Source organism: Trachemys scripta, chromosome 6 (genome assembly GCF_013100865.1).
Source record: "Trachemys scripta elegans isolate TJP31775 chromosome 6, CAS_Tse_1.0, whole genome shotgun sequence".
NCBI lineage: Eukaryota > Metazoa > Chordata > Testudines > Emydidae > Trachemys > Trachemys scripta.
Genome location: NC_048303.1, coordinates 76,065,467 through 76,078,819, shown reverse-complemented (window position 1 = coordinate 76,078,819; position 13,353 = coordinate 76,065,467). Strand labels below are relative to the sequence as shown.

At 39.9% G+C, this 13,353-nt stretch overlaps 1 protein-coding gene across 1 annotated transcript in view; it reads right to left on the bottom strand.

Annotated features, from left to right (window-relative positions):
* MEGF10 (multiple EGF like domains 10) overlaps positions 1-13,353 on the bottom strand; it is a 144,507-nt gene that overhangs the window by 18,511 nt on the left and 112,643 nt on the right. Inside the window, exons 14-16 of the mRNA XM_034774364.1 lie at positions 5,618-5,764; positions 3,398-3,532; positions 2,847-2,975 (exon numbers count right to left, since the gene is read on the bottom strand). Of these exons, the coding sequence (XP_034630255.1) occupies positions 2,847-2,975; positions 3,398-3,532; positions 5,618-5,764 (411 nt within the window). The remainder of the gene's footprint in view (positions 1-2,846; positions 2,976-3,397; positions 3,533-5,617; positions 5,765-13,353) is intronic.

The window sequence follows — 13,353 nt, the reverse complement described above, 5'->3', positions numbered from 1 at the left end:
CAATTTCATAGTCATAGGATTTTAAAAATCATAAATTTCATGATTTCAGCTACTTAAATCTGAAATTTCTTGGTGTTCTAATTGTAGGGGTCTGGACCTCAAAAGGAGTTGTGGGAGGGTTGCAAGGTTATTGTATGGGGTGGGGGTGGTATTGCTACCCTTACTTCTGCACTGCTGCTCGTGGCGGTGCTGTCTTCAGAGCTGGGCACCTGGGCAACAGCTGCCGATCTCCAGCCGCCCAGCTCTGAAGGCAGAGCAGAAGTAAGGGTGGCAATATCACAATCCCCCTAAAATAACCTGGCAACCCCCTTCAACTCCCTTTTGGGTCAGGACCCCCAATTTGAGAAATGTTGGTCTCCCTCATGAAATCTGTATAATATCGGGTAAAAGCACACAAAAAGACCAGCTTTCACAGAGGGAGACCAGATTTCATGGTCCATGACCGTGAATTTGGTAGGGCCCTAATTATAAACAATAAAGTAAGTGAAGGTTCTTGCACATACAACCGCAGTTGCAAATATTATTGGTGCAGGTTTGGAAAGTGCTTTGAAAATGGTACATTGAATGAATTTGGTACTGAATGGTATTAACAGAAAGAATGGTAAAATGTCTCCCTAAATGCTAATTATTATATGTAAATAGCACTGTAGCAAAAGAAAAGTTACATGTATATATGAATAAATCAGATCCCATCGAGAGCAGTGAGTGCTGTAAAAATGACCTCTTATTTTTTGATTAATTACTCTTCCAAATTTCTATTTTTAGTGTAAGTAAAGAGTTTTGTCATTTTTCATTGTGAAATCATTAGCTTTAAGTTACTTTTCTAAATTTAAACACAGTCTTGTGGAAACAAAGAATTACTATTTTACAGGAGAGAAGAAACAAATTAGGCACTGGAGCTTGAGCCCTGATTTTGACTCTGTTAAGGGTAAGATAGTGTTTTCCCCCTATCATATTCTGAGTTGGCTGTCCAGAGACCTAATTAGCTCCTTCAAGGTAGGTCAGCAGTTGTATATTTTACTAAATGTTTGCATTTGCAAAAAGCTTTATATTTGTATAGCCTGTATTTTTGGGAAGTGTGGCCACAGGTCAAATTTCATTTTATTAAGGGAAGAAAAAAACATTTGCAAGAAGTATCTTCTTCCTTAAATCTCAGTCCATTCTTTTTCTGATGTTTCCATATTAGCAGTGAAGAGTAATGATGATTTTTTAAAATTTCTGCATGAAGTTAGTGGTCAGCCAAGAAGGAATGTCAGGTCACATGCAGAAAAAGGCTAAGGGGTTTCATGAAGGCCACCAGTTCAGATAGAAATTAATGGAAACATTATTTTCCATGAGAACTGACGGCCTTTGCACAAACCAAATAAACTTCCTCTCTTGTGGTCACAAGCACAGCCTTAATAGATGCCCCCATTCATGCTGTTGGCATAATTCTATTGCACTGCTTCTGTAAGTACAACATCCTCTCAAACACTCAGACCCCAGAAAGGAGGTAAGGAGTTGAATACAACAGAATAAGAGTCTGCATCCAATGAAGAATTTTGCCATTGACTTCATTAGGTCCTAAGTTTTATTTTGACCAGTAATAACAGCAGTGGGAGTTGTGGGTATTCAGTGCCTCTGAGAATTTAGCCAATGGACTTTTTTTTCCAAATTGATGAGACTTTGCATTGTACTGAGACACAGCCAGTTAACCTGTGCTAGTCAAACCGTAAGTAATGTAAATTAATGAGACAGGTTATTAGGAGATGCATCTCCTTGGAAACTGAACAGCTTTCCCACACCCACAGCTCAACATTTTCTGAATTCTGACATATCGGTGTCTGAGACTGTCCCAGTGAAGCTATGTATGTACAGGCTACAGGATTGGGCCATCAAGTTGCTTTTATACTAGGCCTTGCTACCTATGAAAATGCTTGTGTCAGAAAACTAATGCCAGTGATTACTGATTCAGATAGACCCGGCATAGGTGTCAGGAGGAAGCCCATATTTAATATAATAATGGATTGTACAAATCATAAGAAAAGTAAAATGTTGATAAAATTTCCCATTGACTTCATTGGTGCATGATCAGACTAATCTACAGACTGAACAACAAGGAATAGACGGTCATTGGAAAAAATATGCATCAATGAAAGCTACATCAATAAGGAACAGAGAGAAATCTGTAAAAATGATGCTAAATAAGAAGCCAGACTGCAAAAATCAAACCAAGAAAATGCTTTGAAAATTTAAAATGTTTAAGAAGAGGAAGGATGGTCTTGTGGGTAAAGGCACTGAACACAGGAGATCTGGGTTGTGTTTTCAACCCTACCACAATCTTCTTGTGTGATCATGGGGAAATTACCTAGCATCTATATGTCTCAGTTCCCCATCTGTAACATAGGGATAATAATAATGAAATAATACTCCCATAATTTAAAAGTGTGTCCTGAGGATAAATTTGTTAATGTTCATAGGGTGTTCACAATACTAGAGTGATGGGGGCCATGTACGTAGCTAGACAGAGAAGGAAGTGCATGACTGTTTAATCATGAAGTTTGAATTTTGTGATAATGAAACTGCTATGCAAATGTTCAAATGGTTTTTTTATATGGGATTTGAAATGTAAAGTAGGTAAATATCTCTTAACCGTATAACATAGGAGTCCTTATTTATTTATTTGATCTTGTCCATCTCTTTTTCTTATAACAAACCAAACAAATTCTAGGTGCCAATACAAGTCCTTGTCATTTATCAGTTAGTTATGAAGTGTTTCCTCAACATCAAGAAGAAAATTAAAAGGAACTGAACTTAGTCTAATTGTTTTAACAAGATATCTCAAAAAAAAAAAAACTGGTACTTACGCTGAGAGCAGTCGCTGCCAATCCACCCAGGGTAACATTGACAAGATCTGTCAATAGGATTGCATGTTCCATTGTTGGTGCACGTGCAAATTCCAGCACAATTCTTGCCAAATCTCCCACTAGGACACACTGTTAAAACATTTTAGTGAATTTTTCAGTAGTTTACATGGTTTCCCTAATATTTGTACTTGAAATCTGATGTCTTGGATCAAGAAAATTCCTATTTAGTATAATGCCAAAATAAATGCTGCTATAAATTCAGTCGAGCAAATTTATATTATTTATTGTACAGCTATTTCATTTACCTAGAGGGTTCTTTTGATAATGAACATATCTCCACAAATATCAGAAAGGTATTTTTAAAACGTTTTGAGCTATCTTTTCAACCAACTTCAACCTGGCTTCAGTTTCTACATTTACAAACTGCATGTACGAAAACCAGAAACCACTTTGGGATAATGTGATCGGATAAGTCTAGAATGCATGGAATGAAAAAAATTGCCACACTTGGTCACTGTATCCATTGCAAGGGTCTTTATTACAGCATTTACCTTCATTGCAGAGGGCTCCTGTGAAACCAGGTAAGCAGTCACAAAGTCCAGTTACATGGTGGCAGGGACCACTGCTGTGCACGCACTGGGGGCATGCCTGGCTACATCGATGTCCATAAAACCCAGGAGAGCAAACTGAAATCAGAAAGAATATACTGTCATTTCCTCTTGCACTTTCTACCTCATAATGATCTATTCCTCTTCAACAACTAAATGGGTTAACAGTTAACCAATTCAGTGCTGCCTTCCTGTCACTTCCAGTTCTGCTCCATTTACTGGGTGCATACTTGTTGAACTAGTGGTTATTGTTATTTATCTAGTTCCAATGAGTGCTTAATGCCTTGCAGATATCTAAGAAGATAAAAGACCCTACCCTGAGGAACTTACTACAGTCTGGTTAGTAACTGGTGACATTCAGGCACTTGAAAGGATGCTGCCACAATGGACTACCATACAGTAGTGGCAGTGAAGAACAGCATTGAATGCGTTAAAGCCTATAATGGCAGTGACTCAAATTCTGGCCTGACTCGCACCCTGAGCAATCCCATTCATGTCAGTGGGGTTGCACAAGTTGTAATTCAGTGGCAGAATGTGGCCTAGCCATGTATTCAGGCTATATTTCACACCAGCCAAACAAATACAAACAAGAATGTGACTCAGATCAAACATATTTCTGTTTAAGCAGAGAATGAGTAATAACTTCCATGAATTATGTTTGAAAAATATGTAGATTTGAAAATTAAAGGATAAGTAGTTGGAAAAAACATTAAAACACAATACAGAGGCGAATGGAGTAAGATAGTTGTATCCTTAATAGGAAAGACTTTACCCTAAGGCTTTGCTATTATTGACTTCTCATATTTTTTCTCACTTGTTGGAAAAATCTAAATTACTTCAGCCCACTGCTGTATTGGCAGAAAGGCACAGTTGTAGCGTGTTTTCCAGCTATTCTTTAAATTAGCCAGTCGCTGCATTCCTTAACACAGTGCAGAGAGCTACACATCACCTCTGCTTTCTACACAACTTGAGACCAGAAACACTGAGGCCTCCAGTTAATTTTTATGCCAATGGTACTAGTCCCTTCTTCAGCAGAGCTATATCATCAGCCACATAAAGAGACTGAAAGAAAAAAGGCCTGCTGCATGGAATTTCTCTTTGTTTCTCTAATCCCTTTGGCACTTATTTCCTGATAAATTAGGATATATTAAGTAATGCTTTAAGTTTAGTGTCTGCTGTACAGCAGCAATTACTATTTACCAAAGTAACCTGGTATATTTTCACTATGTTAATTTAGTTCAAAATTCAGTCTCTTAAATGTACACTTGATACAGTTTACTTGGTCAAATCCCTCTGGAGTGCTTCACCATTTTCAAGTGAAGCACTGTGTCAGTCATAAGATTTTCCTGTTTACAGAAAAAGCATTTTTGTCATTGGGCCCTGATTTATTTGTGTGACCATTTGTCTCCTTGGTCTCTAGACTGTGCAGAAGCGATTGGTTCTGAGAGCCATTTGAGTGCTAAACTGTGGAAGCCACTACACCTTTGTTATACCCCCAGTTCCAAATCACTAGGAAGGTTTACATTTATTTAACTAGTAAAAAGACAGGAGACAAAGGATAGGAATAAACGGTCAGTTTTGAGAAAGGAGAGAGGTAAACAGTGGTGTCCCCCAAGGATTTGTACTGGGAGCAGTGCTGTTCAACATATTCATCAATGATCTGGAAAAAGGGGTAAACAGTGAGGTGGCAAAATTTGCAGACAATACAAAACTACTTAAGATAATTAAGCCCAAAGCAGAGTGTGAAGAGCTACAAACGGATCTCACAAAACCAGGTGATTGGGCAACAAAAGGGCAGATGCAATTCAATATTGATAAATGCAAAGTAATGCACATTGGAAAACATAATCCCAACTATATATATATATAAAATGATGGGGTCTAAACTAGCTGTTACCACAAGAGAAAGATCTTGGAGTCATTGTGGATAGTTCTCTGAAAACATCCATTCAATGTGCAGTAACAAGAACATTATGATTACTGATGGGAATTATTTGATAACTGTACCTAAAGCACATGTTTCGTTTCCCCTTGTATATTAACACAATTAAAATGCAGAATGTGGGCCTGTTACATCATATATTGGCAAAACCACATAGAGTTATATGATACACATATTTTAAAAAGGAAGACGGGAATAAAATCTTAAAGCATTGTCCTTACTTCTTTGACAAGTGGTGCCTCTGTATCCTGGTGCACATTCACAGATTCCATCATCTGGAGAGCACGAAGCTCCATTTTTGCAGTAACAGGACAATGAACAGTTTGGACCCCATTGACCCTCGGCACACACGCTGTCACAATGTATACCTGCAAGCCATTAAATACACAGAGATGTCACCAGCAGCACCAGTAGTCAGATTCTATAGACCACAGATAACAAACGGGGTGAAATCCTGGCCCCATGGAAGTCAAGAGCAAAACTCCCATAGACTTTAATAGGATCAGGATTTCATCCCATTCTTTAATCTGGCTCTTCTCCCTGCTTCTGCCTTTCCTGGACTCCACAACACTGGATCCCTTTATATTCCCACTTTGATTATTTGTGTGCAGGATTTGATCCTAAGCTCTACAGCAGGAAAGCATCGCTGCAGCTCTGCTTCCACAGAACATATGAGCTACAGGAGATCCTACCTTCAAGCTTCATTCCTGCTGAGCTTTTAAGATCTGTAAAACTGAAGTTAAGCCACAATGATTTAGGAACTCTTCAGGTGCTTAGCTTCAGCTTAGCAAAGCTTAAGAATTCCACAGGGCTGAAGCCCCCAAGTAGCCAACCCTCCCGTATTACAAAAGTTTTTGGTGTCTCCCATGACCTTTATAAAACCAGGCCTTGTCCACCCCTCATTTTCACCATGAGTATGTTCTGTTTACCAGCTGCAAAGAGAAAGGAAATGGAAAAGAGCAAAATAATCCAAATGCGGCATACATGGCTTTTGGTTCCTCTGTAATGATCATTCCAGATAGCAGAAGTTCATTGTCACTTCTTTGTGAGGAAAATATACAAGACAAAGCAAGCTACTGCTGAAACTTCTCTTCTGAATGTAAAAATTCTTAAGGCCTGAGATAATTTCATGTAACAATAGTGATCAGGACAGGGAATGACTTCTAATTAGTGGTGAGCTGATTACCACTAAGCCTCATACCAAATGAAAAATGTAGAGCACACAAAAGGTTTCAAAACACACCATGTGAGCATTCCAAAACGCTTAGCTGCAACACAGTACTAAGGACATCTGTCACTCAGTATTTTGTCTGGTTTTGGCACAAAACTGAATATAAAATTGCCATGACCTGAACCCCAATACAGAAACAGGCGCAAATCATAATATGAACTGGTAATTAGAATCATAGACATTTTTTTCTTTACAAAACAGCAACCTTAAATCTAACTTTCCTGATTTTATTTCTTTTCTACCCACTTCTGAAAAGTCCCCCGCATGTTAAATGCCAGTAAGCGACTACTGTGGTACTCAGACCTTATTGTGTCTACAGTACTTTGCATTAGCAACTGACGATTATTGTAGTGCCTCTATTGAATGAATCATTTGGCTAAAGAAAAAATGGACTAAATCCAGCCACAAGTACGACTTGCTTTAGAAGTATTTCCAGCAAAATATGGTTCTGGTCACTTACTGTCAGACTTTTCAAAAAAGGCAAAACAGTTTCACATGTGATATTTGAGAAAAATTTTCTAAAAAACACTGAAAAGTGAATATCTAGTGTTAGTGAAATGCTGAAAACCCTTGAAAATAAATTACCTTATTCATCCATACAGGCACAGTGTCATTCCCCTCTCCTCCCAGCCCCACAACAACTGCCCTGCAAACTGCCTGAATCTAAGTAAGGAATGAGCACCTCTCTGGTTAGAGGAAAGGTGAATCTCCAGATTCTTAAATCTTTGGCCTCTGTCAAAAAGGGGGCCAAAACAGTGCCAACGGTAGTGAAAACATTTTTCTATTAGAATCCAGATACAGGTCACCTAACAGCCATAAAATAATAACAACCCTTTGATTAATATTGACCTGAAAAGAATTTTTATTGCCATGAGGTGAAAGAGTTCCTGTATCTTAACAATACCACCATCACATTTAATTTTTTGCCTACATAGGTATCTTGATTGTCCTGCTTTTATCTACAGTTAAGACACAAAACAACCAGCTTCTCAATAACTTGGGCCAATATTTTCAAATTTGGGTACCTAACATTAGACAAATAAGTCCATATTTAGGCACCTAAGTGGCCTGATATTGAGACATGTTAAGGACCCCCATTTGAAATCGGTGAGAACTGTGGGATTTTAGCATGTCTGAAAATTAGACCACTTTAGTTAGATGCCTAAATATGGACTTATTTAGGAACCCAAATTTGAGACGCCTCTATGACAGTGTTTTTCAAAGTTCGGCTTGCGACCCAGTACTGGGTCGCAGCATGTACGGCACTGGGTCGCCTTGCTTAGTGACCCAGCGGCTCTGGTCAGCATTAAAAGTCCCTTGGGTGGTGCTGCCCAGCTAAGGCAGGCTAGTGCCTACCTGCTCTGACACCGCGCTGCGCCATGGAAGCGGCCACAGGGCTCCGCGCGCTGCCCGCCCCAAGCACTGGCTCCGCACTCCCATTGGCCAGTTCCTTGACAATGGTAGCTGGGGGGGATGGGCAGTGCCTGTGGGCAAGAGCTGCACAGAGCCGTGTGCGCACCTCCACCTAGGAGCCAGAACTGCTGCTGCTGGCTGCTTCCAGGGTGCAGGGCAGTCCGTGGTGCCAGGACAGGTGGGAAGCCTGCCTAAGCACCCCGGCTGCGCCACTGACCGGGAGCCGCTGGATGTAAGCCCTTGCCCCATACCCCACACCCCAACCCTCTGCCCCAGCCCTGAGCCCCTTCCAAACCCAGAGCTCCTCCTGCACCCCAAACCCCTCATCCCTGGCCCCACCCCAGAGCTTGCATCCCCAGCCCAGATCCCTGACCCCCTCCCACACCCCAACCCACTGCCCCAGCCCTAACCCCCCCCCCAACCCGGAGCCCCCTCCTGCACCCTAAACCCCTCAGCCCTGGCCCCACCCCGCAGCCCTTGCCCCTGCACCTCAACCCTCTGCCCCAGCCCTGAGCCCCTCCCACAACCTAAACCCCACATCCCCAGCTCCATTGGGGCACGGGCATCAACAATTTTCTTCAACTGGGTTCCCAGAAAAAATTTTTGAAAATCACTGATCATGACAACCATGCTATGTGGGGACATTAGTGTAGAAGCGGCAGAGTCCCGGGCCCATAGGGTCAATGAGGTTTGGGGGACCCAACCTGAGCCATGGAGGAACAAGAAAAAAAGACAAGCCCTTTCCCCCTATAGTGGTCAAGAAGATACTTCCATGAAGAAAACTTTAAAGATTTCCTTTTTCTTATCCTCTTCCCACGTGTTTTCTGATGGGTGAAGGTGATCAGGTGGAGAATTATTTCAGGATACTTAGCAAGGGAAAAAACATAGTATCTCAGATACTACTGTCCATAACTATGGGCAAATGTTGCATTTTTAATGGTGACTGCTGTATTTGGAATTGCAATTTGCACAATATAATGCATTGAAATAATTCTGAACTTTCCATTCGCTTCATTATACAGGGAATTTCATTATATCTAAGTTCAGTATAAGCAAGGCAGGTTCCACTGTATTGGGAGTTGGGGGCATGTATAAGCAGAGAAGTACATATACTAATTTAATGACATATTGAATCTCTATCTACATATTTTAAAATATCTCATCTATTAGTTGTTATTCAGAGGAACACAAAAAAGAACTTAAAAACAGGAAAATTTAGTTTTAATTTTTACATCTGTATAACTTAAAAACTAACTTATTTTTGAGAGAAGGGTAGAAATTTCAAAAAGATTAAACAAAAAACGCAAAGAATTCTCCAAGCTCTGATTTTGTATACTACATTTCAGAAAAGAGAGCTAAGCTTTATAGCAAAGCTATGAACTGAGGAAAACAAGATTTTAGTGGGGTTTGCAAGAGATGTTTTGACATAACCAGTATGACATGGTGATGAACAATTTGATTTAAAAATGTGTATTTTCTTTCTTATCCAATAAAAGTATTTTTGATAAGTTTGTGTGTTGCTTTTGATCCTGATAAGGAGATCTGTGAAGAAATGTTTTTGCCAGGGCTGCGGACAAAGAGCTCTTTGATTGCTTCCACAAGTTGCTAGGCAATAGCTGAATGGTCATGATAAACTTCAGCTAAGCAGCTCTGAAGAAATGCTCATGCATTTAATGCCCAGTGCTTTATGCCAAGGGCCTCACATCTAAATCAGCATTCCCTCGGCATCCGAATTGCATGACTGAAGTAAATAATTCTTTTGGGGTATCAGTGTTTTCAGCCATACTAGTAGAATGTTTACATACTCCATACACTGTACTTTTAATATTTTGAGAGTAAGTGATCTATCCAAATCAACCCACATTGAAAGCTCATGGCTTATTTATTTTGTCCTTTAAGAGGAAAATTCCATAAATAATTATTTCTGATCTGTAGTAACACAGGCAAAACTATTGTTCCCAGACACTGAGCATGCTTTCTAGCTTACCCACCCTCCATTTGACTGAGGAAAATAGTCCAACATACAATAAGATAAATATCATGCTACTATGCCAGTGTATTTATACCCTGTATGGCATATGGAGTCTCCCATTATATCCTTAAGGAACAGAGTCAAGACCTGTTTTTAACCTACTATAACTCCTATACACTGGAGTTAATTCTGACACAGAACACTGCATCTGAGAGCAGGATCAGGCCCTCAAAATGTTCCATAAAATCTTGGCCTTCCACTGATTTCAATGGGGCGCAGGATTTCATCCCTTGTTCTTATTCACATGAGAAACACTTTTCCTTAAACTAACAATACTTCAGTTCAAAAGAAAGCTCAGACACCTGAGAGGGAAAGCAGGTGCACCCTATAATGGAGAAAACCAAAGAAAGCTTCTCTAATTCTTTACTAGATGAATGAGTGAACACTGAGAAGGGAATTAGGTTGGGGTGAGTGCTTGATGGAGAGAGCACAGGGTGCAGAGGTGGACAATCTCAATGGGGATATGGTTGTTGGGGATGCCTTCATTGTCTCCAGCTGAGAAGAGGGGGAGCCCTTGATCTCCAATTAGGGGAAGCTGGGGGAATAGATAGAACTTCAGTGTCTCCAACTGGAGAAAATACAGGATCACAGATTTTCATATCAGTTTAGATCATTTGGAATTTCAATTTGCACAACGTAATGCATTGAAACAATTCTGAACTTTCCATCCACTTTATTATAAATGGAATTTCATTATATCTAAGTTCACTATAAGCAAGGCAGTTCCACTCTATTGGGGGTGGAGGGGAAAGGGGCACATATAAGCAGACAGGTACATATACTGATTTGTGTCTGGGGAAGGAATAAATCTCCAGCTGCTTTTGTAGAGAGCAAGCCAGCACCAACCTTTCTACAAAATCCCTGCTGAAACAGGCTGGTAGCACACATCTTGTTTATTTTATTAAAGGATGAGCCAGTTACTTCTAAGATTTCACAGTTTTTAGTGGGTGATCTTTTCTTTTCAAGGCTCTATTGTTTTGACACACTGCCACCCTGTCTAATGATACTTAACTTTTCAGTTATCAGATTCTGAACAGCCACAGGAAAAAGAAATAAAATAATGTTAATCTATTGAAAGTTTGTTCTTAAAAAGAAAGCACTATCGCCTCTGTATATAGAAGGAGTCAGAGTGCACAACCCCAACAGGTCTGGGGACACAATGAACTCACTGTAAAACAATATGGGACAAAACAAAAAGTGTTATTTAACAAAGGCTTTATCATACCATGTGTTTTGGAAAATAAATGTGCTCTTTATCATAGTGCAGAATTATCACAAATGTGTAGCAATTTGATTTATGGTGATGGCTGTCAGTATGCTATAGCACTCACTGAGATTGCAGGGATAGGACTCAGACCTTATGCTTCCAAATTACAGACACCAGTCAATTGAGCAAAACAAGAATCTCCTTCAGCTGTCAGCAGTATAGTGTCTATGACACACAGCTGAGCATTATAATTCCTTCAGGGCACTAGTGCTATACACACCATTTATTACAGTAATCTTTTTAACGAGTCAGTGATCCTCTTCTCATCTATGCTGAAATGGATCATTTTTTGCTGTTAATGTAGGGAGGGAATGGCACAGAAAAAAAAGACACAAAAGATATCACACACTACGGGAGGAAAATCGATCTAAGCTACACAATTTGAGTTACATTAGTAGCATAACTCAAGTTGACGTAGCTTAGATCTACTTACCGCGGGGTCCACGCTATGCTATGTCAATGGGAGACGCTCTCCTGTCAACTCCCCTTACTCTTCTTGTTCTGGTGGAGTACCGGAGTTGACGGGAGAGTGATCTGCGGTCGATTTAGTGGGTCTCCACTAGACTCACCAGATCAACTCCTGGTGGATTGATCGCCGCAGCATTGATCCACCGATAAGTGGAGACAAGCCCACAGTATGCAAAAATGCATACTGAATAAAAGATAGACAAAGAGAGAGAGAGAATTCAGGCGTCCCAGAGAACCTGCTTATTTACATCCATGAGGCAGATTTTGATAATTATGGCAATTCACTTTTCTATTCAATAACAAGCGTGGCTCCCAAAGTAATGTCAGGATCACATGGTAAAAATACAACACTTCCTCATTACAGCAGACACATATGGTGACAGACAATCTGACTAGTATCAGCAGGTGTCCAGGTTAGGGAAAAGCCACCAACATCCTGTCTGGCATAACATATGGTTGAATACTGTACATGTTGCTGGCATAACATAGACAGGAATTATTGCATCTGTCTTTTCCATAAGCCAGTGCTATTGTTTTGATATACATAGCATATTTCATAATCCCCAGCACCACGTAAGCCTTAAATTGATTTTTAAAATTGCATGTGCAGTATCAGTATGACATGGTATTACTTCAGGGTCTCCAAACATCTAACAAAATAGTGTGCAACATAGCAAAAGAATAATGTGTTATCACTAAGAAATAAGGCATATTTTAAGTTGTCTGAAATAAAATCTTGTGCTTTTTACACTGGTTCAGTGGAACGTCTTGGCTTGCTACTGCCTGGATTTGCTAATTTTACTGGCCTGCTCCAAACTCCACTTTTTTCATGGCTGTTTGTGGAAGAGGTGAAATTAGGGGATAAGGAGAATAGCTTTATTATGTTACTGAAGTTGCTGGATAATGATTATTGAGAGGAATAGTGCATAGGGTCCAAGCGCATTAGGTTTAAAATGGAAGTTTAAACTATTGTTTGTTTTAATTAGATATAGAGTACCCAGAGCTTAAGATGAGAACTGGAAATACCAAAAATATATACATATGTAAATCAACGTGCATGGACACATTGCACCAAATTTAATGGTCACTATTTAACAATAAGGGGTTTGTGTGTGTGTAAATCTCTTAGTTTTAAGGCTCTCTTATTTTAAAGCACATTACTCTTTTCCATTGTCCTATTTATTCTTCTCCATCCAAATGAAGACATTAAAAAATATCAGAGTGAAAGATGGCAAGGGACCGAGGGTGGGGCTATGCACAGAGGTCATCTGAAATGTGTGTGGGTGCGTCCCTTTTATACCATAATAATTCAAGTGGCTCCTGGAATGCATCAGAATAGTGAGAACCAGAAAATAAGCCACTCCATTAATTCCAGCTGTTCTAAGCAGGGTGGGGCTTCTATATGGTGAACATTCTTAGTTTAAGTTCTAAACAGGGCTGGGTTCTCATAGGGTGAGCATTCTTAGCTTGAATTCTCTAAACAGGGTGGGGTTTCCTTTAGGATGAACATTCTTAACATAAACCTCTCACTGTGTAACAGTAGAAG